At 36.9% G+C, this 26,697-nt stretch overlaps 1 protein-coding gene across 3 annotated transcripts; it reads left to right on the top strand.

Annotated features, from left to right (window-relative positions):
• kcnab1a (potassium voltage-gated channel subfamily A regulatory beta subunit 1a) lies at window positions 1-26,620 on the top strand. Of its 3 annotated transcripts, none has more exons than XM_077723029.1 (14): window positions 1-654; window positions 19,085-19,128; window positions 20,595-20,632; window positions 20,908-20,987; window positions 21,461-21,505; window positions 21,725-21,769; window positions 21,925-21,968; window positions 22,059-22,145; window positions 23,630-23,715; window positions 24,053-24,173; window positions 24,271-24,365; window positions 24,494-24,614; window positions 25,174-25,262; window positions 25,340-26,620. In XM_077723029.1, the coding sequence occupies exons 1-14, from the start codon at window positions 386-388 to the stop codon at window positions 25,427-25,429; spliced, it is 1,254 nt and encodes a 417-aa protein (XP_077579155.1). In that variant the 5' UTR covers window positions 1-385; the 3' UTR covers window positions 25,430-26,620. The 3 variants fall into 3 exon arrangements, with proteins under 3 accessions (XP_077579155.1, XP_077579156.1, XP_077579157.1); XM_077723030.1 differs by lacking the exon at window positions 1-654 and adding an exon at window positions 9,432-9,929; XM_077723031.1 differs by lacking the exon at window positions 1-654 and adding an exon at window positions 11,594-11,665.
• Window positions 26,621-26,697: the final 77 nt, after the last annotated feature.

Consider the following 26,697-nt stretch of genomic DNA (forward strand, 5'->3'; position numbering starts at 1 on the left):
AGTGACAGTGTATGTGTGTGTGTGTTTGTGTGTTGGGTGTGAAAGAGTGCAGAGAGATAGAGAGTGCATGTACAGTATGTGTTGCTCTCTTCATCTGCATGTGCACACAGAACATATGTGACAGCGCTCTTGCAGTAGCATATGTGAGATATAATCATGGATTTTTTCCATATACCCTGGAAATTTCTTCATTGCTTCCTTTGATTTTTTATTTTTTTTTTAACAAGAGGATATCCAGAGACAAATCCTTCACTCTCTTTGAGTTTTACCTACATGCCCACCGCCGTGTGGGCGGCGGGCCTACCTGGATTATCCCGAGCGGGCGCACGTTTGTGGGACGGACGCCTTCAGAGAAAACTGAAAGACTGGATCAAGTGAGAAGAAGATGTATCTGTACAAAGCAACGTGTCCGGATATACCCAACCCTAAGCAGAAGGCGTCCAGAAGGCAGAGCGCCGTTCAGGCCCAGAGTCTTGGTCAAGGGAGGGTGGTGGCTCAGACGTGTTCGGGGGCCCGAGGCTGCGGGCCTCTGATGTTGTGGAGCGCCAACAAACCGCACAATTCAAGAGAGCTCAAACAGTTGGAAGAGTTTCTTAACTTTCACACGCTGTCACTGCACGACTCCGTCAAGAGCCAGACAGGAATGGTTTACAGGTATGTGTTGGTGCGTATATATAGTTGTAACTTGAATTTCCATTCATTGGTTGATTTGTAACGTATTTTTATGACTAAAAGGCGCACTTAAAAGTCTGAAATTTACTCCAAAATGGACAGGACGCCTTGTTATCCAGTGTGTTTTATAAATGGAAAAAAAATTATTGTGTCATTCGTTGACAGTGCGCCTTGTAATGAATGCACTGCGCCTTATAGTCGTGAAAGTACGGTAATTGTAGTTTGTGAATGCCATTTATTTGATATACCTGTGAAAAATAGTTTGAGAAGAGAAAAATAGTGGTCAGTGGAGTGATTGGTTCTTTAGGATTGACTAGCGACCAGTCCTTGGTGAACTTGGAGAGAATAAATGGATTGATGGACAATAACAGTAATGTACTAAAGTAATCTGTTGTCCTGTCTGCCTATTTTTAAATGGTAGCTTGATTATGTAATGCAAGTCCAGTCCTAGCGAGGCAGTTTGTTTTCCATATTTACCTTCCACCGACACCTGAATCAAATCATCAGAATGGTTAGCGGGCTTCAGGTTTGGTAGAGTAGCGAGATATGGGAAATAGGACTGGACTTGGACACCCCTGATGTAATACTACACCAGCATAGGAATACTTATGGATTGTTGGGTAAAACACAGATCGATTGTTCGTCTGGCCATTTGTGCGTTGCGTGTGTTTATATCGTGCAAAATGTTCTCTGGTTGTGATTGTGGTATATGGGAGGGTGTTGGAGCTCTTTTCATATTTAAGTCTGAAGTAAATTTTATTACAAATAAAGTGGTCTAATCATTCAATTTATTCTTTTATTTTTTTGTCCATAAAACATCTGAAGATAGAAATCACTGAGATTTCTTCGTCACTCCAAAACAAGTACAAGCTCTACTATAATATACTTTAAAATTAAGTTAACTTTTAAGTTTAACTTCAAGTGAGACTGTGATGCATTAAAGCTAAAAACTGCAGCCAAAACAATGTATACAAAATATTCAATGAATAAGGACTTTAAAACTCTAAATATTCATCATTATATTTGTAAAAAATATATATTTTTGTTAGAAATACTTATTGGTCATCATTGTGTGCCAACTTGTGTTTTGATATTTAAAATATATCCTAATTTTGTCAAAATACTAATATTTTTTTAAGTATATAACCGTGCAATTTTCAGGCTATTAACCATCCACTTATTTATGCATATAACAATCAAAGACGCAATAAAATAGGGGAGCGGATGCGACAAATGTTGTTGACATGACTTGGAACACATTAAAAAAAATAGATACCAAATAAGATACACCTTGTGAAAATCCCCAAATCAAGCATCAATATCATATTGGATGAAATCCTTCCGACAAAACAATCTTGGCGAAAGCTTCCTTTAATAGAATGTGTCTTTGATTATTTGTCATATATATATATATATATATATATATATATATATATATATATATATTGGGCCAAAATAACATGTCCTTAACGCTGTCCAATATAGTGTCGGTGGAAAAGAAATGAGAATATGAGACTATAAAGCCCTCCATCGCCTCGGGGGCTGCCGTGTTGGTTACCAAGCTGTATCCCTTTTGGGTCAACCTGGCTTTGAGAGCTCATATGGCCATGTGCTGTTATGTTACCACTTTGCCCTGGGATCATAGCATATGTGGAATCAAGTGTGTACGTGTGTGTGTGCAGTATACGTAGATGTGTGTGTTGAAAAGCTTGTCTACATCGCCTTGGTAACAATGTCATATATATACAACATATAGCAAAACAGCTGCATGCCTCAAGGACTTGTTTGTTATAGTGATGACTTACAGAAAAAATCCAGAACTGATTTTATACTACATATACTTTTTATTTGTATTTTTAATGCATTTAGAGTAATTGCACTGTTTGTCTCCAATTGTAATTTCTATAAGTGTCAGTTGAAATCTGATTATTTTGGCTAAACAGGTACCACTCAGCTTTAAGCGTTGTATTACTGCTAAGCACTAGCCAAAAATGACTTCAATTAATTAAAGAGATGCACTAAGAGAGTAGATCTGCTCTCAAACTAAATGCTATTGCTGTAGATACTCAAATTAATGGCCAAAGCTTAGCGTTAATCACATATACCAAATTGAAGTGGACACTACTTCAATCAAGTTGCTCATATGGCTTGATGACACGCCTATGATGTTACTGGAAAGGAGCCTTGTGTCCTTTAGGGGATGTTTAGACCCCCAGGATATACTAGGTCACATTATCAAGCATATGTCATGTGTTTACGAATGGGTTTTCTGTGTGTGTGTGTGTGTGTGTGTGTGTGTGTGTGTGTGTGTGTGTGTGTGTGTGTGTGTGTGTGTGTGTGTGTGTGTGTGTGTGTGTGGTGACTGGATGTTTGTTAGTCTGTCAAATTGACGAAAGTGTGCTGTATTATTATGACTACTGGTTTTCCGTTTGTTATTGTTGGTGCTCTATATTATTAACTATCATTTTAAAATTCTTAACTCATTTTTTTTACTCGTTTTTACGCATCTTTGTTCAAAAAGGATATCAACCAACCATAGTGTTATTATTTGAGCTGCATATTTGTCGTCCTTTAGTCAGTGTATCACTTTGCTATCTGTTAACTATCATCTTAACATTCATAACTTCATTTATACATTTTACTTTAATAAAGATATTTCCGATTTTGTCAGCATGGCAGGAAATAAGGACACTTTGAACAACCAATCCTATTTGTCATGGCATTTGTGTATTCTTATGCATCTCATTGTCACAATTTAAATACCATCAAATATGATCTTTTTATAGTATCTTGATAATAGTTGCTCTAATCATTAAATGCATCTATTTTCCAAATAAGATGTATAACCAAAAATGAATTGCTGTATTGTTATATCTCTATTTAAACAATCTCATAGCTTAAGTAACTGTATTTTTTTTATCTCTATTCCAACTATTCCATCACATATCTTAAGTATCACAAATAAAATGTCTGTCTCTGGCGGATGATGCTGGAAAACATTTGTCTCTCAAAGAGCATGGAGACAAATTAGCTTTGACAGCAGGAAAGCGAGTACCTGCTTTGGGAAATCTGCTTTGACTTTTTGTGCTATGCTGTGCTTAATTACTTTTTCTAATCTCCTCCGTGTGCGCGTCCAAGAGGGGCCAGTGCCAATACATCCCTTTGCTCAATTCAAAAAGGGGGGATTCAAAGCTCCATATATTTTTCAAAGTCATTTCAGTCATGACTAATTTAAGAAGCTTTTCTAACCTCATTGTTTCCAAGTAGATTTCTCATCACATTAGAGTAGATGCCCACAACCATCTTTATTTCAGAAGCTACTTTCCAAAGCATTGTGGGATCCAAAATCCTTCCCTCTTGAAGCCTTTCATGCACAATGTTATCATTGCATTTATATAGGACATCCTTTTGCATAGCCTGTTCAAAGAGTGATTAGCGCATTGGCCTGAGAGTTCTGGGATTGAGGGTTCAATTATTTTGCCTGTGCACCTGACCTGATAATAACATTTTGCTCTATTGTGCCAAAAGTGATGGCATTATGCCTATTGATGAAATGTGAACACACACACACACACACACTGAGTCTGATTTAAATCATTCCCCTCATGTTCAAGGTGACACTGCATCCTGCAGATTTTGGCAAATAACACCGACAAGAGATTCATGTAATAACAGCAGATGTTTTGAGTGATAAAGTAGACACAAAGTGATGCCAATAAGAATCCCCAGAGGGCTTAGTGGACGTGAGTGTGTTCAGTGGGCACTTGCACACTATTTCATTGAACTTGAGGCTCCATCAAGCAATTTGCGCAGTAGTTCTTTGGCTGCATTTTAAAGGATGGCCACTAAGAGGAGCCGTGTACATGTGACATGTTGGCTCTAATGCCAACGCGTAGGGGCAAGAGATTGAACCTGAGCTGATGTGGACACTTTTACTTCCTATGATTCATTTTAAAGGTGGATCTAAAAGTAACACTGCGACATATACAAGCTCAGATTCTCTCCATATACCTGTTAATTTCCTATACAAGAGTTGACACACACTTTTCTGAGCTCCTATTGATTGACCATCATCTGATGTCAATTTATGATGATGCATCAGTATTGTATGTTTGCTGAGAGAAGAGGAATTGTTGGAAAGTGAAATATTTCAAGAGTTTGACCCATTGTGAACTGAAAGAAGTTCTTTGTAGTTGTGGTACAAGAGAAGGAATTGCATTATCCGTCCTCCTTCACATTGTTATTCCTGTCTACGACATACATTTGTGCTCCTTTTCTTTCCCCCTGCAAAATCTTGTTTTGAGTCATACTCCATTTTTTTGCCCTGGCTGGGAAATGCTTAAGCACCTCTTCGACCCTCTTGGGGATGATATAATAAATGAATGTATTTTCCACCTTCTTTGGTCTTTTCTTCTCATTACTTATAATATATATATATATAGGTATTGCATTGTATGGGTCATTGTGTAGCCTGGCACTGATGCAAACTTTAGACTTACACTTGTATCAGCACTTTTTGTTCTGCGTGGCTTTTCTGACTGCAGTGAAAAAGCACCTATGCCTCATCACGCAGGTTCGTGTGTGTGTGTGTGTGTGGCTGCGACTGGATTGTTCTGGGTTAAGGTGTTATCAGTTGTTAGTGATAGCACTAGTGTTTTCCCCGCAGGCCCATTTAGAGAGGAGAGGAACAATGTGCCATATCACCTTGACAAACCTCTTGTGTAGAATTCACTATACAGACTACAGTAGTTGTATGTGTATATTGTATAGATGCACTCAGACTAGACATTAGTGGCTTTGGTGCAGCAATGCAGTGTAGCTGCAGCAATTCTGCTCACTACACTTGAAATAGCAGAGCAAAATGTCAGAAAGCAAAGATGAACTCTCTATTTCTAGGAAAATACTAAATTTTGTTTTGGTTTTTATTGTTTTTCATTATTACTATGAAATAGATTTAAAACACACACTCTAATCTTTGTTTGGAATAATTGTGTGATACTTATTTTTTTGTTTTTAGTGATTGGATGTCAAATATTTTAGTGTAAATCATGGCCTTCCTATTTTTTGTAGTCTTCAATTATTATTGCAAATATGACCCGCAACCATCTGCTAGAAACATCCCATAAAGGAAGAGATACAATTTATTCCATAGGAGACAAAATAGGTCAAATATTACAGTGTCTAATTATAATATGGATGATTTATTTTATGGATTATTTATGAATTTTCCTCTCACCTGTTAGCACAGTTCTTACTGGATAAACACAAATAGAACATAATGTTCATGAATGAAGATTGTCTCATTGTAAATCATCATTCATTTCCCATTGCAACAGCTAAAGTTAAGCATTTAACTCTTATGTGACACCTCATCTTCAACTTCTCATTAACTTGACGTAAGGTTTATTTTCTGCTCTCTCATGAGTGAAATACTTTGCCTGCAGTCAAATGAAATTCAATTCCAATGGATGACAGAATAAACAATCTATCAAAGCTCCACTTGCTCAATGTTCACATATAATGAAGTTGATTGGCTGACAACATTATATATATTACATGATCAAATCCAATTCATTTGGGATTTATTTTTCCCTGGCTTTGGTTGAGTGCTGCCATCTAACATAAATGTACTTACCAGTGTGTGATTTTAATTTGCTATGAATTTTCCGCTCTGTTTAAATGAACTGCCAATGTGTACACATGCTCACACACCTCCATACCGTTTCCATAGCAATGCTATTACTGAGTTGGTGGCTTTCTGTGGTCGTTGCCACTCTTTTACATCAAGTGTCCATATCTGAAGACTCTTTAGCTGTCGCGTGGGAGGACGTTCTCATTAGGTTACATGGTTCATGTTGGAGAAGAGCTATTATATCGAGCATGACTTAGAAAAAAGATGTTTACGCCTTCTAAATTTTCAATATTGTAAATCTACAATACCTTATTTCAGTATTACTGTATTGCTATTGTTTACCGTGAAGGGAAACCAGTTCCTTGTTCACTTTTTGGTCATTTCAAGTTTCCTTTTTTTTAATATAGGGTTACTTCTCTCAATAATATTACTTGTGACAAAGTCAAACTAAATTATATTCTATTTACATCATCCAAAATGTCAACAATTTTTAGTGGCCAAACTAAAATTAATATACTTTTTCTTTGTCACTTTAGTTTCTGAATGTAATTCAAGCCATTGCTCAAACGCTGAAGATTAAAAACTTCAATTTTATGCTGAGGGGTACAATTTTTTTTTCTCTCTCTCAGCATTGTTTCCATTCAAGAGACTTGTTACAGTGCTTGCACTTTATCTGAAAGGCCTTACTTTTCTCTACCTTTTAATATTTATGTTCTTAATTTGCTGCTTCCAAATGAAATAAGCTATGATTACTCCATTCAAATAAACCCAATTATGCAGCTCAGTGATGGGTCACTTTAAAATTGACTATCCTTCACAGGCTTAGGATGCTCTGCATGATGAATATGCTGAGCTGGTTCATAGAGCAGGAAATGAATGACTCTCACTAAAGATGTATAGGGAAGTAAAACCAAAACTCATCACTGCAAAATATGCTTATGGATTTTTGGCATCCGTTGAAGAATTTATTGCTCCTTTTTCTGGTTTTAGTCCCTTCCCTTTGCTGCTGTTCATATTTTCGAGTTACTAGCCTGTTTTGACATAAGAGGTTCTTGGTATAACTTAAAGATTTAGCACTCAATTGTTTTCTCAGCTTCTGTCTTTTTCAGTCTGGTCTTCTGTGGTTTGGGCCAGATTTCAAATTTGATGCCCAAAAAAAGAATAGACAGAATTAGACAGACAATCTGATTAAATCAGACATAAATAAGCAATCACAAAACAACCGACTGAAAGAAAAAAAAACCCATGTCTGTTGTATCAAGTTGTAGATCACAAACAATTATGGTATGCACTCATGCATGTTGTATTGTTGTGTTGAGTACTTGTTATTGTAAAGAGAACAAGAGCTAAAAAGCCTGTTTGGGGGATTTGCGGAATTAGGTTTGCCTTTGAATCCGTTTGACAGCCAGTCATTTTGTTGGTTTTGATGTTTTCTTGCTCTCTGAATGAAACTTTCCATTGTACAAGCAATAGCAGAATACTGATTAAATTGCCATTGATTCCCCTAAAGTGAAAACTACCTTCCAAAACTCTCAATAGTATAAAAAAATATTGTCTGTGCTCCCCTTCAGCATTTAACTTCAGAAATACAATAATTGATGTTTTTAAAAAAAAATGTGTGCCACTTTCATGACTTTAATGTACAATTCTTCAGATAATAATGAAGGTTTGTGGGTTATGAGCACACCAATTTCAAATCATTCTCATTAATTCATATCTAGACTGTGACATTAAACTCTACTGTTTTGTTTATGCCATTTTTGCAGTGTTGTAAAGCAGCCTGACCTCAATATGTTGCACTGTTTTGCTTTGTTAACTCCGTGTCGATGTAATTCCACACACTCAAGCACAAAATGTCAGTTCGCATCCACAGACGACTCAGCATTTTTCTGCTTTGCATTCAAAGAAGAATATATAGCATGTTAGATTTGAACACAATGAACATTACATGCATTGTCAAGAATCCAAGAGATAAATTTGATCCATCTAATCCAATTGCTGTCTGCGTGACGGATCAGATGGAGACACACAGATCGGCAGTTGACTGTGATTGACAACATCCAATCCCAAAGGATTGGGAAAGCATTTAACAAGAAAAGAAAAAGCAGCCACAAGTCTCTTTTCTAATAAAAAGCATTGGACATGACTTTCCCATTCAACACAATGCACATAATATTGCATATTCAAACAATAATGTAATCTATAATTAGAAATAGTGCTATAATATTCAAGAACGCTGTACTATATGCTGCATTGAGTTTGAGTTGTAAGCTGCTTTATGTCATTTTCTGTCTTCACATTCTGAAATATCCACACCTCCCCCATCTTTATTCAAATCTCGCCAGTTCACTTTGATTTGTAGCTGGCTGTGGGAGCTGCAGAGATGTAGAGCATGTGTAAGGGAATCAGCAGAGAATATGATGATATGATGTATTTTACATTGCTTACATTGTAGTGGATTATCCTCCTGAACCCTGCCTTTTGCATTTGCAAGTATTTTTTCCTTCCTCTACCATTTCTGCTGGTCCAGTTCAAAAAACGGTCTCTACATTGCACTTTAGAATTAGGATTATTTCTAAAATAAAGTGGGCAGAGAAAAAAAATCCCCAAAAATTAGGATAAAAGTGTGATTTTCTCATCTAAGGAAAATTGGGAGAGGAAAAACTGGTCATCTATGGACAGAATATGAACATTTTAAAAGGCTGTGACAGCTGAGGAATGTTTATTTATCTGGTGATGAGACAGATGCAGGGGCAGCTCAAGAGAAGACACAGAGTGGGAGTTGTGCACTGAAACACAAACCTTTTATTTAGCTAAAGGTGTGCTGTCCATGGTAGAGGGAGAAGCAAGAGCCACAGGAGTTGAAAGGAGTTAGGGATTAGATAAAAATTTGGGCAGAGATGCACCATTCGGAGATCAGGAGAAAGGAACCAGAACTAAAAAGTGAGCTGGTGGGTTAGTGTGCACCCCAGCAGGACCTGGACATGGCTCCCCTACCCCCATCTTTTTCTTCTCCTTCCTCTCTGACCCTCTCCCCCCTTCTCCTCCACTAGCACACACCAGCTTCACAGTGAGAGTGCAGCATCGCACTCTCTCTCTCTCTTCTGCCATCGCACTCTCTCGCTCCCCTGATTGTCATTCTGCAGCTAGAAGCGGATTTAGCGGCATCACACTGGAGAAGAAAAAGTCCGGTGAAGGGATAACTAACATGCAGAGACTTGACGACTGATCCTTACATCTTTTCTTTCTTCCTGAAAAAAAGAGACAAGATAGAAACGCATTGGAAGAGAGAAAAAGCTTTATTTTTGGTTAGAGAAGACTTTGAAACATATGGAGATGATATCTGTCTCCGGCAAAACTTAAGGTTGAAGATCAGTCAATTTAGGAGAAGCGACTTTTTCCCCTGAAGCTCAGTCATGCAGGTATCCATCGCCTGCACGGACCACAACCTGAAGAGGGGGAATGGGGACCATAGCAAGCAGAATGCCACCAGCCCAAATGTGGTCAACCAAGCCAGGGCCAAGTTCCGCACTGTGGCCATCATCGCTCGGAGCTTCGGCTCCTTTACGCCGCGTCACATCTCGCTCAAAGAGTCCACGGGGAAGCACACTGGCATGAAATACAGGTGTGTGCATGACCATTTGAGTGAATAGTTGCTATTCTTTTTCCTCAAATGCCAAAAGGTAACATATTTGGTCATAGTAGAGAAAGATAAGAAATGAACTTTACTATAGAACTCCTTTAAAATTTGAAACTTATAAATGATTGTAAATTAAGGCTGTTTAATCAAGGTGTCTAAACTTGAAACATTATTTTGTTGTTGTTATTTTACCTTTTAAAAAAAGTCCTACATTTTGAGGAAATTCTTTATTGGAGGAGTTTGTCTATGATATTTTTTTTTTTTGCAATTGCTATTAACTTTGTGACTCTAGTGTTTTTTTTGTTGTTGGATTTATAGGTTTGAGTAAGTGTGGGAAACAATTTCTTCTGTATTTTGTTCATTTTCTTTAGAGTTTTCTTTTAACAAAGCCCAGGAGACTCAGAAGTGTATGGATCAGCCATTCGCACCCAGAAGAACCTGTGTGGTCACATATTACTTTGAAAATGGATTTCAGTGCATCAGGTCATGACGTTGGTCATTCTTGCTTGCCCACAACATAGTGACAAAGATGCTTCCCCCTATCATTTTAATTGTCACTACCAAATAACATATAAACCAAATGAGAAATTGCTGGTTCTCTTCACTTTCTGACCTTGCAATTCAACTTGAATAGCAGTTTCCGTTTGACAAGAGCACTCAAGAATTTTGACGCTTTGACAAATGCACCTTGCATAGACTCAGCTTTGCAATTGAATGAAAGACGCAAATGTCCATATTTTTAATTCTTCAGTAATTTAGTTCCTAATTACATGATTGATAAATAAATACTGCAAAATGTTGACATCTGATGGTTGTCATTTACAAGCCACATTTTTCTATTCCTATCTACGTGTCATATGTCTGCTTCTCTCCCACGCATCAAAACACAGCTCTCTGTTTTTGCTGTAGTTTGATGACACAGATTTCAGTGTGGGCTGAATGTCTAAATCCAGTTTGACCCCTGCCATTTTGTGTCTTTGGCTATCCTGGACACAAGATACAAAATTGTGCTATAGAGTTCTCTGCTCAATACAGATTTGGCGACACCTAACCTGAACTGTTCACCAAATAGTATTAGGGCACCCATTGGCACTTACAATTACACTGCCACCAAGTGGGAATTGGTCCCACGCTTGTCCGCACTGAAGTCAAGGGAAAAGAACCACTGCCCCATTGACTGGCTATGATGTCAAAAATTGTATAAAGGACAGAAAGGGATAGTTTTGGAATACAGGTCATTTTAAGGACAATTATTTCCTTTCCACTCCTTATAGAAGCCTACTTAAGTTACTAACTTGGTGGACAATATGTAATCTAAGTGGGCCGTAGCGCCGCTGGACCAGTAATGAGAGCTGAGAGACAGGTGCCCAGTGTATGGGTTAGTACCATGCTGCCCAGTATTGACGGCAGCATATTAATAGTGCGGCACACTGGAAGAAAGCCGTATTGTTTCATGAAGAATTGTAGAAAGAGATGATTGGACTTTAGTATTTGCTACTTTCAAAAAAATGGTCCTCGAGGACAACCTATCCAGTTTCCTTCCTCAAACTCACCTGAATCAAATGATCAACCTATCAGCAAGCAGCCCAGAAGCCTGCTAATCATCCTGATTGTTTGATTCAGGTGTGCAGGAGAAGGGGTGTGTGCAAAATAGACTGGATTGTAGGGCTTGAGGACCTCAGTTGGTAACCCCTGCTATTGAGGATGACTGACAAATGGGTGTAAGTGAAAAATTGCATGATAATTTATGATTGGATGTTCACTTATTCAGCTTCATCTCAGTCATTAAATGATTTTCCCATGAGGCATCATTATTCTGTGCTTGTTTGTTGTATCATGCAAACAGTATTTGGGGCAAATGAAATAATCTATCTGAAAGTAGGTTGTAAAGATTGTTGTTGGTTGCAACTCAGTTCTTTCAGATTGTTATTGAAAGCTTAGCATGGGATTGTCATGGAAGATGCCAGAATTTGCTCTCATTATGAACAAAAGGAATGTTAATGTGAGCAGAATAGGATGTTCACTCTTATAATTCAGGAGTCTGTTGATCATTTGCTTGAGGTGAGTTTGAGGAGAGAGAGAGAGAGACATGGAAAACAGACTGCAAAGGTGTCCTTGAGAGCTGGAATTGGTGACACTTGCTTTGCATTGATGGTAGATTTATTTATTCAGCCTTTTGGAAATGTTACTTTAGTCTATGGAGACTTACCTTACTACATACCTTGGTGTTGTCGGCGGTGTTGTCCATTCATGTCCCATCTCTGTTTTATGCTATTTTAAGGATTTGTCTTCAATAATGTAGAATTTTTCAGAGCAATTTTTCCCGTTATGCTTCACCCAGAAGCCTGTTAGAAGGTTTAGTCCGATGACGAGACTCTTGGAATAAAGTGCTTCTTTCCTCTCAGTCCAGTGAGTAAAACCTCTAACCACGAGACGATGTTTTACAAGGTGCACTACAACTTTAGAAGATTGCATGTTGAGGATTTTTGTTTTGAATTTCCAGCAAAAGTAAAAAAAACTTGTTCAATGTTTTGCAAATAATAAAAATGTAAGAAGCACTAATATAATGGTGAAGTTGATATTTCTCCAAATGATGTTTATTGTTAAAAAAAAAAAGAAAAATAAATACAATTTCCCCTTCTAAGCACAAATCACATTTTAATGACATACCCACAATGGACTACCTTCCAAAATCTTCTTTCTGTTTATTCATAAAATGTTCACAATGACCAAAAAAATCACTTACTTTCATTAATTGAATTAATTCAGGCGCAACATTGGCAATTGCATTATTCCCTTTACATGACTCCCTCACCCTAATGTTTCTATTATCTACAAATGTTCTCATCAGTTCATTTTCTTCTCGAGAAACTTTCTCTTCTGGAATATTGGCACTGCATAACAATGTGAGAGGTCACATTAATGATTCTCTGTATCACTCCATTTTTTTTATCCTTGGTGTAATATGCTTTTAAAGTCTTTTAACACTGATCTAACACACATTATTAAAACGTGGATGAATCAATTTTCTTTACATGCTAGTCATGTTTCAAATTGCTGCATGCTTAACCAACGTTCTCTTCATGTTGCCATGGAAATCATGTCTTTGGCTTTTCTATTTACATCATTCGCTTTGGAACAGATGTGAGCTACACTACTACACATTCCAGAAAACAGGATTACAGAACAATCTATAAACTCGTAATGTATTTATTACTTGTATGTAGGTTTAGTACACTAAATACTGTAGATGAGACTAGTGAGTTAGATTAGATAACTTTATTCATCCCGTATTTGGGAAATTTCATTGGCACAGTAGCAAGAGGGTGAGAATACAGACACAGAAAAATACATTTTCGGCATAAATAATGTAACAATAATTTACAGTAATATCTAATATTAATAAATATATATAAAAACAATAATTTGTCGTGCTGGTGACTAATGTGGCTGCTTTTAACATTAAGAGACAAAAATTATTGCCACTAAAGTCAATTCTTCACCCTTAATTGGAATTCCAATGAAGTTATCACCTTGGAAGAACAACAACAAAAACATTAATTTTAACTTTCCTATTAAGTCATGCACAACCATATACGTTCTTCTTTAATTTTCATATTCATTTGGTTCACTACTCGTGGAATCCTTTTTAAATGCATAGTTATTTGTAACCTCCACAAGAAGAGAGTCATTTAAAAAACAAAGGTAAAATACAAAGAGATCTTTTTAAATGTGCATGGCGAGGATGTTTTTGTGTATCGTTTCCAAGGCTACACGACAGGAAAAAGGGACAAGGCGTGTGTTTGGATCCACACGAAGGCCATATAATTGACTTTCTGTATCCATGGAGATGCGAATTACAGAAAAAAATCTGCGAGCAAGAACTGTCTGCTGTGTGGGTTTTCTCCAATATGTGTTTGTGTGTCATAGCAGAGGTTTATAAACTCTGGATTTGAAGTTCAGCCTAGTGCAAAGAAAAAACTATGATATAATTGTGTGTTATTTTATTTACAGAGAGTTAATGTGATCACGCCATGGTTTATTTGTAACATGAACACAACCATAAATCACGCAAACTAAGTTAAACGTAAATTGAAAAGTTTGAGCGTCAACGTTTATGTTGCATAAGACGTGGGTGGGTAATAGACATGATTGAGAGTTTTGATGGTAGACATGGGCATCTATTCAATCAGTTTCTGGGCCAAGGAACACCTTAGCTAATTGTCAAATTCCACCAAGATTGATTTGCTTTGCCGCCTCTCTGATTTCTTTCCTTCCACATTCGTGCCAGCATCAAAGTAAATCTTGCTATTTAACCTCGGCACTCATATTCATGTATTCCTGTTGACTAATGCCATATTATAAAGCCCTGAAATCATCTGACTTTAATGAATAGACCTCCAGTTTTAATACATGTCTCAAGGTCATGAACATAACTCCTTTAGAGTGTTTCATCTTTGTCTTTTTACAGAATGGACATTCACGAGATGTATAATTTCATGCAAAATTGTAATTGAAAAGCATAACTATCTCTGCCCTGCGATTGGCTGACAACCAATTCAGACTGTCCCCGTTTACTGCTCACTGTTGGCTGGGATCGGCCCCAGCAGCTGCTTCGGGACCCTTTTGAAAGAATTAATCTTCACATGAGACAAAAAAAAAATTGCAAAGTACTTGGCTTGGACAGCAGTAGCTGTTGTTCAAGGACTTTGGCTTTGTAATTGCAAGTCAAGTTTGACGTCATGCTAAGGGTAAAAGAAGGTACTTGATGGACAGACTGATGTTTATTTACATTCTGACTATTGTTGAGGTATCTTTCACCAAGCCAGGTTAACAACATAAGATATTGTATGTGCTGCCATGCTCATGCAAAGTCTTATTTTATTATCTTTTTTTGATTATCTGGGTTTTGCTTTAAATTAGTATGTTTGGCTCATCTGCCTTTGTTTGCACTTTGTTTTTCAGTCACTTTAATGAAACATTTTGGGTTACCACCACTCGACCTGGCCCCCATTTCCCCTTCATTTGGATCTTTTCCCCCTACATCTTCTCGCCCGCACACCATGACAGCTCCGTTCATTATTCCTAACCGTCTCCGGTATTTTTCCGGAGGGCAAAACTTGTGATTAGGGCTGTGTACAAGACACCCTACACTCAAGTGTTGATAATTGTAGCTTTGTTGAACAACCCCTTTTCCTATTTCAAGCCCCCTTACTTGGTCTGTAATTATTTCTCTTTCCTGGCTTCCGCCCTATTCCTGCTTGTATTTCAAACCCCATAATAATATGATGATATTGGTAGACAGATTTTCAGAGGAAAGGTGATGACAAACAAAAGAGCTAAAGAGGTCACTAGAGATCGTTATTTATTTAGTACTCAGTAAGAGGCTTCATTAAATGGTCAGCATGTATTTAGTGCATTAGATCAACACCCGGAAAGCACATTAGGGAAGAACTAAGTGTGTGTTTAATGCTTTTTGAATGTCCTTAACTTATAAGTGCAGGGGTTGTATGTTAAACTAACAACTGCTGTAGTGAGTTCACGGCCGAGTGAGCGGGAAAGCCATGTAGTGAATAATGCAAGTGGTGAAGCTTGGCGTGGTCAGATTCTATATGAACCCATTTGCAGTTTACATTCAATACATGCAGCAGACTTCATTTTTGGGGAATATCCAAGGGCATTTTGCTATTTGGAGGAATTTTCAATAGGCTTATCGTGAGATGGACTCACATTAGATCAAAGTATGAGGTTTCTATTTAGTTGGACTTGGGCCTTTAAGCACATTACACATGCTGTTGATCTGTATTCAATTCTACTGTCACTTTACATTGCATTTCTCAGCATTTCTTACTACTGGCACTTTATATTGCGTTGATCAGCGTTATATTCTCCTGTCACCTTATAGTGAGTAACAACTGCATCAGTTGCAGTATTGTTGCTATGTCAGTGCAAAGCTGCCATTGCACATTTGCACTATTATCTCCACAATGTTAAATGGCTCTCTGTGATGAAGCCGTCTCTTGTTATAGTATTTGTTCGGGATTATACAACAATATAGCAGTTTTTGATTCTAACCTACTTTCCCAATGAGAGGTTTCACAATATTATTGTTATTATGTTCATTTCAGGATTTTTCTTTCTTATCTCCATACTAATGATGAATTGTGTTGACTTTGCCTTAATTATTCTGTCTATAAAGCGAGCTCATTACTTGCTGAATAGATGAAAATACAAATACATGCAAAGATGGGAATGAACTGAATGTTTGAGATGCAAATGATGAAAGAAATTATCACTGTTTGGAATAATTGATCTCATTTCTTATCTATCAACATTGTGTCTCCATTGCCTGTAAATGCTGCATTAATTAAATCCCTACAATGGTAGCTGATGTCAGGTTTATTAAATGTACCTGTCAGCTGTTTTTTTTCTAATTTGCTGATGATTAAGCAAAGGAATGGAGAATAATTAAACGAAAGTAATACTTCTTTTTATTTAAATCCATGTAAATGCTGTGTCATTATAATTTATGTGGCCTTATTGTCTTTCAAGGGGCCTCATCAGTTTTATTCAAATATGCTAGGGCATCATTTTTGCGCTTTTGTTGTGGTAGATATTGTGGAAAACTGCTGAGGTGGTCAAATGTCATTGTCGTCTTCCATTAGTTCCTGGGTGGAGATTTTTTTTTTTTTATTTGCTGTGTGCAAATGCTTAATCAAGATAATCTAAGTCATTTAACCATTATGTATTAACAATGCTGGGCAGAATAGTCACAATGTAATAATCTTGCTTCATCTACAATCTATTATTAAATAAATGAACACACTAAATAAGGTTGCAGAATCTGATATGTATTATCTTTGCACAGAGGCACCTGACTCAGGTTTTCATTAGAGAGAAAAAAATGGTTGATGATGGATATTATTGTGTAGTCGCAGCAGAAAGTTAATTGAAGAGGGAAAAGGAATGGTAGTAGATGGAAGCTTAACGGCAATCACAAACAATAATGATGGGTGCAAAATGTTTTCTTTTGAAATTCAGCGTTTGTAAAACCTTTGGGCTTTTGGTAACCTGGCAACCACCTGGCAAGTATAACTTAATAATGTCACTAATTTGAAGTATTGGGATATGTTTAGTTTTCATACACCATCATATTCTGCCACATTAATAAGATTTTGTAGTAAGAATGAATATTCGTGGCAGTGCAGTGTTCCAAGAGTGTATTTTTTTGACATTTTAGTGATTTATTATATTTTTATGCTCTACATGCTTTTCATATTACTTTTTATTTGAGCATTTTCCTAAAAAAAAGAGAAATTTTTCTTTTTTTTTTCTCCTGTGACCCTCATTTATCTCTGAATGATGTAAATTCTTCGAAATATCAATCTGAATTGGGTATGTTCTTCATTTTTCTTCCCAGAGAATGAACATATTGTTCGCTATGGCCTGGTCAAATCATTTTCCATCTAAGACAGAATGAAAAACCAAAAGAGGAAAGTAATCTGTAACCGCTTTAAATATGATCATCCATGTGATGAGTGGGAATGATTTTCAATGATGGAGATAATAAAAAGCACATTAGACAGAGAAATGGGCTTTGCAATTGCTGAATCGAAGTCAAAGTGAAAAAAATGTTCAAAAAGAGAGAACTATAAGTGGAAAAGGCTGTAAAATACCCAAGTTTCAGTTGAAAATCATGCTAGCGAGTGCTGGTTGGAATAATTCCAAATTTAAAAGTCTGCGCAAAAGCAGATTAGTGAACTCCATTGAGAACCTCTAGGAGGTAAACGTCCTGGCATGTCATGAAAAGGATATTTTATTCAAACCTTAGCAGCTGCGAGGCCACACGAGGCGAGGCGAGCTGAGCAAACTCGATAATGAAACCATCGGGAGACACCGAGTCAAACGGAAATCCAGAACTCGGGAGAACCCAGGTCAAGCAGATACGGAGGTGTCCAGGTGTTAAGAAAAGAGCAAGAAAATGTACTCGAGGCCATTTGACCATCCTCCAGGGAGAAACCTCAAGGTTATTAAAGTGTGCCATATAGTTGGTAATGCAAAAATAATCATTCATACATTACTTTTCAAAACTTTACTTTTCCATGTAACCTTTACCAGCCATCATTATCAGTTGACAAAAATCAGCAAAAACATTCTGAAGGTGACAACGTTTTTGTTAATGACAGTGCATGCACCAAAAATACCCCCTTTTTGATACTGTACTATAAATATCCATATATTACAGACACAGCACATCTCTAAAATTAATAAGACTTCATTTTAATGAGTAGAAGCATCATAACACAATCTCTCATTTCCTCCATTAATCTCTGGTTCAATTTCGAAAAGTGAATTACTCTAAAAATGTAAAAATCCCGACTTGGGAAATAGACTTTTATAGTTATACTCAAAACAACTTGTTGTTTCATATTAAGATTCTAACAATTACTGAAGAAAATGGAATTATCATGCAACATTAGTTGGTGATTTCAGCATGACAGTGAAACGACTACAGAGGCAGTTTCAGCAAAGACGGAGTCAATCTTGATGTTGTCAGCATGGCGGAGGCATTTGGGAAAGTCATTAATGTCCATTCTGTGTCAAATAAAGACACATTTATGCGGAGAGAATGGCTTAGTTGAAATACAAGGTTTGTTATGCCAGATCTGTGTAGAAAAGTAATTGCAGAGGTTTAACATTTCAATAAATATTTGATGTGCCAGGACAGATGCATACTATCAAGGTATTGGGGGTGTATGTGGATTTGCAGTAAGTGGTGATGATGTGCGTCCTGAAGTGTTTTCAACAGCCTTTTGAGACAAATTACAAATGAAGAGTATTGGCGGCATACAGTTGATAAAGAACTTGTCTTGACTGAATATCGTCATCAAAGTTGTCTGATGTTAGCTCATCGGTAATGGTAGTCTCATCTCATTTTCTCATTTTCGGAACTGCTTTATCCTCCTCTTAGGGTCGCAGGGGGTGCTGGAGCTTATCCCAGCTGACTTCAGGCTGGAAAACAAACAACCATTCACGCTCAATTCATGCCTAGGGGCAATTTAGAGTGTCCAATAGGCCTACCATGCATGTTTCCTTTTGCATTCCACTGATTTAACAAGATCTCTTCTATTTTTTTGTAGGAACCTGGGAAAGTCAGGACTGAGGGTATCTTGCCTAGGACTTGGTATGTACTAAACCTTTTTGTCTAATTTATTAAAAGGTCAAAAGTCTTTTTATTCGGAAAGAGTACCCCATTAAGCCAAAAAAGGAGGATAAAAAAAATGCTAAAATCAGCCCGGATGTGTGTGTGTGTGTGTGTAAACAGAAATTTCGACCTGTGGCTAGTGTGTTTCATGGCTACTTTCAGGGTGCCCTTGTAAAAGGCAATAATCGCCCCCAAAATTGCTTAAAGCAGTAACATAGTTCAGCTGCCCCCTCACTGTGACATCTCTCACTTGAGTGCATGCCTATTGGCTGACTTTGTGCCACAAAAAGACAAAACTGTCAATGAATACAATTTCCAAAGGTCCTCCAAAACAAAAGCTCAAAAAGTTCAACAACACTTTGAGTTTAAACCAAAAAAATCTCCCTGTTTTTAAAGGACAACCTATACCTTTTAATGCATTCTTCTGTTCCATTTCTGGAGAACATAGTAGTTATTTTTGCACCCAGTGAGATGAGACTTATATGTTTCTTGTCAACACAAAAGAAAACAAATCCAAAGAAATAATAGGTGAGCACTTGCTTACCACAAACAGAAACTAATATTTGAAGCGACCTGTTGATGTGGCTTTTAGCTTCAGGAAAAAGCATCTCAAACTTATCACATTTGAAATTGTTGCGTAGCAACCTTAAGCACTTTCAACCTACAGTTAAAGAACTGTTCAACACTCACGGGGATTCAATTTCCATCAAAAAGGAAAAAGATTGTTGATCCCCATACGTGTAGTGGCCTTGGCACTCAAGCTTTGCAAGGTTTTCATTCCACACTAAGCCTCCCACTCAGATACAATGCAATAACTGGACATCCGCAGCAGTGATGACAATTTCACCAAAGTGGAAACAGCTTAAAGGCCTGTCAGAATACACACACATACATGCACGGACACATAAACATGGCTGCCAGCGAGCTTTTCAGAATGCATTTGACATGTTTGTGCAAAAAAAGTAAAAAAACTACAGACTTGGGAGGAATGGTGGTCCGTTTGACAGTTCTGAGATGGAGAGTAAGGTTTTATAGTAGGGACGACTTACATGCTATTTCTGTTGCAGGGTGTTAAGCGACGCTGTAAAGTCCTTGTTCTCGTTCTGTTTTTCCCTACAACAGAGATGCATTAATAATTCAGTGATGAAATTTGCTTTGCTTTTTTCTTTGCTTGTAGGCTTTCACCTTTTGCACGCCATCACCCATTGTTTACCCGCTAATCAGCAACACATAGATGCACACTTATTATGCAGACTGTGAGGCACTAGATACTCTGTCACACATTTCCTGATCATTTAACACAGAAAAAAATGTTTTTGTTGGAAACAGAGCAGTCATTTTACTATAATTTGGGGTCAAAGCAGACAAATTGATGCACTTTGCATTTTTTTCTCCATATTATGCTACTTATGGTCTAAATGCAATTGTCACTGTTTTCTTTCCAGGCACATGGGTGACTTTTGGGGGTCAGATAACAGATGAGGTATTATATAATTTCTTACTTTTCCTCTTTTTTTTGGTGTGAATGAATATGACACTTAATGAAAGAACTTAGTATCTAAGAGATTTTGAAAATTTGGTATCTTATTTGCAAATTTTATACATATTCCTGCTCACTGTTTTGATATATTCTTGCATAGGAAATGGCATCTCTATTGGTAGTAATGCTGTATCTTATCATGGAAATAATCTTGGTATTCAAATAGGTTTAATTTGATTTTTTTAGGCCTCATGTTTGATTTTTTTTTTCCTTGCCAGGTTGCAGAGCAGCTGATGACCATTGCCTATGAGGGCGGGGTTAATCTCTTTGACACGGCCGAAGTTTACGCAGGCGGCAGGTGTGTGTCATGGAAGGATTTCTGGTTCACAACAAGAGGCTTTTATTATTGCCAACTGGGGATTACTTAAATTGCAAGAGAAAGTAATATACTGTAATTTCATTTCTGCATTCCTGCAAGCGTTTGAGTTAGGTTGCATCATCATTCATTATTTTCCGTTATTCATTAAAGCAGCTGTCATTGCCTATCTGCATGCAGGCAAAAATATTTTACTCATGCATTCTCCAAATGCTTTCAAGTAGAAGTCGGACGTGTTCTTTTAAAATAAAAGCTCTACATATGTAAGATTATTGCATTTGTGTTTAGATTTTTAAAATTTATTGGCTTACCTGTTGATTAAATCCAATTACTACACACTTTCTAGTAATGTGGGATGCATAGGAATGAACATTCTTCACATTCTTGTCTGCTTGGCTATTTTTGAACAAACATGCCACTAATTCTTGTCTTTTTTTTTTTTGTTTGGCTTGCAGAGCCGAAGTGATTCTTGGAACCATTATCAAGAAGAAATGCTGGAGGTAATAACAATATTTTTATATATAAATACTCACCTTTCATGCAGTCAATATAGTGTGATGACAAGAAAAACGATGACACTAAAACATGATTTGCTGACTAAAGTCATTGATTAACTGGAGAAAAAAATACTGCCTCATTCATCCTAAAGGCAGATTTTTGTATAAGTCTTAAAATCATGCAACAACCATCAGTTACATTTCCTTTCTTTTTTGCTGTAGGAGATCCAGCCTGGTTATCACAACCAAACTTTACTGGGGAGGAAAGTAAGTATAGTTTCATATACTACACCTTATACTATCTATATACTTATACTTATTTGATCCCTATTCCCAAAAAAGCAAAAAAACATTTCTTCTGTTAATTTCAAATAATAATTTTCCAATATATTTTAATAATGACCTCTTTTTTATGCCATCAGAGCAGAGACAGAAAGAGGACTATCTAGAAAACACATCATTGAAGGTATAAGGCTAAAAAAAAATACTATAACTTGTTTGACTTGATAAGAACTATTTCCATTTTTAAACTAACCCTTTTTATGTGCTGACTCAGGTCTTAAAGGGTCTTTACAAAGAATGCAGTTGGAATACGTTGATGTCGTATTTGCCAACCGGCCTGACAGCAACACTCCAATGGAAGGTTAGTAGCAGCTTGAGTTCAATTTCAATGCAATATATCTTATTATATTGACCCTAGCTTTATAGGAAACCAATTCAATATATTTGAGTCAGTTATTTTTAACAACTGAGTAGTTGAAAGTTCCATAAAAGTGCAGCAGGGAAATATTTAATTCCCCTTGCCAGCAACATTTAATGATAGGCACAACAATCCAATCATTTACCAGTATTCTGTAATGTACTGTTACTATTCTTACAACATAAAGCCAATGATTTGTTTAAATAGGCTGGTTTATTGTGACTTTTTAGTTTTGTGGTCTGTGTAAAACTATAAAAACTATTAAAAAAAAGACAGTAAGAGACATTTTGGGGTGTCACCAGGGTCCCTCCCACACACCCATCACCCCCATGTTGTCACTTTTCTTTTATATCGACTGGATTACATAATGTGTAGACAAACAGTTGCGGTTAGTCACGGCGAACGGCTGGATATTATTTTTATTACAGTGCATTTGCTTTGACTGCAGTCTGTTATTGATTTGCACCTTGAAAGCTCAGTGGTCATTTAATGATGACCACAGTACATCTTCCAAACTATGCATTGATTTGTGAGAAAGGACTGTTTGTTGACTTGTTCAAATCAGTAGCAAGACTTGCTTGTGTAAGTAAAAAAAAAAGATTTAATACAGTGACAATGCTGTATTGATTCTCAGCAAGTTGTTGCCCATTTTAGTTCTACTTTTTCATGTCAGTTTATGATGCCTTTCCAAATTGCTGTCATCTTTGTTTTTGTTTCCAAGGAGTGATTATTTTGTTTACTCATCCACTCCTATATAATTTGTCTTTATTTCTCACCAACGACAATGAAAGAATCGATAATCCTCTTACTTTGTTTTCACCTGTTTTCATGATTTAGTGTATTATTATTGTCATCTTATTAGTAGATAGACACTAGTCTCCTTGATGGCAACTTTTAATATGTCCTTGAACATAGCCATGTTACTTGATTTTCACCATTCAGAAGTATTTTAATTTAATTTGATTAACAGGAATTGAATGTACATTTTCATTTTCTAAAGTTCTCCTTTCATTTTACTGGGTAATTGTGTTTCTGTCCTGCACTGTCCTTAACCTTCGGACAACATTGCCTTGCTTAGAAGCAATAAAATAAGGTTGAGGCTTTTACTGAGGAAGATTGTGGCATAATTAGAGTGAAGCCAGGATGATGATAAATGGCTCTAATGACTGTCCCAAGGCTGAGTTTTTGATGGTCTGTGTTGTAAGCACTGTTTGAAGCTAATTGCATCATTATACAGGGGTGGCAGGCTTGAATGTAGGCTTCAAATTGTGAGCTTGTTTGGTTTTTGACTTGAGGTCGGTAATCAGTTGCCAGAAAACAACACCCAAAAATGAACAGGTGCATTTGTGTTGTCCCATTTGGATTCATTTCAATATATAATAATCTCCACTGCCACTAATTGATAATTTACGACGTGTTTTTGACAGAAATTGTCCGGGCCATGACTTATGTGATCAACCAAGGTATGGCTATGTACTGGGGAACATCTCGGTGGACGGCCATGGAAATCATGGTAAGTAATAAGAAATATCTCTTTATTTTTAAATAAATCAGCACATTAAAATGTGATTTTTTTTTGCAAATAATTGCATTAGAAATACCCATTGTTGACCAAAAATGGAATATTTTTAATTGCACTAAATTCGACTTGGAAGTGGGTGGAATATTAATTTGCTCATTATAGTTTAGTTAGTCTAATTGCTATTTGATGAACCCTCTAGCTTCAATCAGCCCTCTTTTCAAGAGTTTGGTTATTTCTTCTTTTCTTTAGAGTATCTTACATTAGGACAAAATGCAGACTAATGCGTCCTTCTTGCTTTCCAATTCTTTTACGGCCTTTGTTCTTGCAGGAGGCTTATTCCGTGGCGAGACAGTTTAATCTGATTCCGCCAGTGTGTGAGCAGGCAGAGTACCATCTCTTCCAGAGGGAAAAGGTGGAAGTTCAACTGCCTGAACTCTATCATAAAATAGGTAAGCATTCTTTGCTGTCTACCTGTCATATTTTCCCACTTTCCAAAATTGCTCACATCGACATAAAGAGTCTTATTTGTCTTCTCCTCGCCTGCAGGTGTCGGTGCCATGACTTGGTCACCGCTGGCGTGTGGCATCATTACTGGGAAATATGAAAATGGCATTCCGGAAACTTCCAGGGCATCTATAAAGGTACGCATATGGATTGGATTTTTGCATTGTGTGTTATTATGAAGCCGGCAAGGTTATCATGTCAAGGGAAATTATATAAAGGGTTCATTTTTCCCTTCCTCTACCTTTTACCTTTTTCTGTATCCTAGTCATATCAGTGGCTGAAGGAGAAAATTGTAAGCGAAGATGGACGAAAGCAGCAGGCTAAACTAAAGGAGCTTAACCATATTGCAGAGAAGTTGGGCTGCACGCTACCTCAACTGGCTGTGGGTAAGAAAGACGGGAAAAAAATGCCAAATTTAGTGGAGGCTCTATGCAAAACAACAACAGCCACTTTGATTCATGAGTGCATCATCCACTTATGAATTGGTTTTCTTAATCATAGGCGCTTGCTTAGGAAAATTTATTCCTTTGACTTGTGAGCAAAATATTAAGATTGAGGTCAAGAATTGTAGGTATGATCATGATTAAAACATTTTTTTTATATTAAGATGTAGTCTTTGAAGAGAACAGTTCCTTAGATGAGAGTCCAGCAGTTTAATGCTAACAACAATATTATTTATTCTTTATTTATTGATTATTTATTGGTTATTTACTTGTCAGTTTGTTTGTTTTAGTTATTTGTATGCTTGGTAGTGAAGCTTTAAATCTCATTATACTAAATACACACTTTACAATTCAATGATAATTGTGCACAGATGAAAAAAAAGACATGCAAATTGCAATCTGAAAACACATCCATAGAAGACCATTTAAAGTACATCCGGCAATAGAAAGCAACCTTATTGACCACACAATCTTATAATTGTACTTTATATTTTATTTGCAGCATGGTGTTTAAGGAATGAAGGCGTCAGTTCAGTCTTATTAGGAACATCCAATCCTGAGCAGCTTACCGAGAACCTTGGGGCCATACAGGTTTGAACACGCACTCGTAAACTCACCATTAAAAGCTGCATGCTTCTGCATTCATTCTTCGTGTGTTTAACATCCAGGTCCTCCCCAAGATGACCTCTCACGTGGTGTCCGAAATCGACCACATTTTAGGCAACAGGCCGTACAGTAAGAAAGACTACCGTTCCTAAACCTTGACCGTAGAACCATCAAGACGTCAAATGCTGCTACAGACTTCTCACCCCGCTAAACAAGGACCTGCTTCAGACTGGAACAGATCCCGCATTGCATGACCTTGTCTGTTTGAGTCATCCCGCTTGGTCCCACGAGGCTCATCTCACATACGAACCTGATCAAACTGTCTTTGACGCTTCTAGTTTCATTATCTTAGTCAACGTGACCTGTTTTCAGACAAAGGTTAAGTTAGTCTAGAGCAGGGGTAAGCAAACCTTTTTTTTTTTTTCATCTCATGAAGACATGGCATCCCTTAATCTTGGCAATTTACCTTTTACACAGATACCGACATGCTGGAACACAAAACCTGACCAAGAGTATCCCTATCAGAGAACAACATTATCAGATTCAACCTACAATAACTGTATGCGGTACTTGATTACATTTGATCAAACTACACATAACTTTAAACATCTATGACGTTGCAGAATGCCATGGCACCTTATTTTTCTATTATAATAACACAAATAAAGTAGAGTGGCAAGAAAAACATGAATATTTAATCTTTTGGCAATAGTAAAATAGAACCGCTTAGATTTACTTCTTCGCCCTAGGGACATACTTTTTCATGTCACTCTTGCCTATATGCAGTACTTACATCAATATAGTATAGAGTACTAAATATATATTCATACATAGAGTGCTTTTATTGTCATTATACAAGTATAATGAGATTTAAAGCTTCACCACAAAGTGCACAAATAACAACAAACAAATTAATAATCAATAAATAAGTAGTCACAATATACTTTAGGGCCTAAAGTACTTACTATATACACCCTAAATTTACCCGAAGTCAGCTGGGGTAGGCTCCAGCACCCCCACCCCGACCCAAACAGGAATTGGCGGTGTTAAAGGAGAATGAGCGAATATATTTATAAATATGTACTGTATATAAAGATATCACATATACACAGTATATAAATGGACACATGAAATGGTTCAGGTTTTTAAATGAGAAGGAACGTGTTATCAAGTGAATGTAAAATTTTGAAATGTATAGTTTTATTTTAATAATAAAATATACTGTGCTATTTTTTTAAATTATTATCTACTAGTGCAGCAGTGGTACAGAGCGTAATTGCCATTCAGTGTCCCAAGCCATATACAAAATGGACAGTTTGTACAAGAAAGGTTTAAAAATAAAACTGTGCGAACAAACCCTTAAAGTGACTCACTTTGGCAACATAAGTAATTCCATTAGAACTGATCAATTCATTCTTTA

The sequence above is a fragment of the Stigmatopora nigra genome, chromosome 8 (assembly GCF_051989575.1).
Source record: "Stigmatopora nigra isolate UIUO_SnigA chromosome 8, RoL_Snig_1.1, whole genome shotgun sequence".
Taxonomy (NCBI): domain Eukaryota; kingdom Metazoa; phylum Chordata; class Actinopteri; order Syngnathiformes; family Syngnathidae; genus Stigmatopora; species Stigmatopora nigra.

Coding starts and splice junctions, on each gene's coding strand:
- kcnab1a (XM_077723029.1), top strand. CDS start 386: ATGTATCTGTACAAAGCAACGTGTCCGGATATACCCAACCCTAAGCAG. Junction 19,129..20,594: donor GGTATCTTGCCTAGGACTTG/GTATGTACTAAA, acceptor TTTTCTTTCCAG/GCACATGGGTGACTTTTGGG. Junction 22,146..23,629: donor CAGCAACACTCCAATGGAAG/GTTAGTAGCAGC, acceptor TGTTTTTGACAG/AAATTGTCCGGGCCATGACT.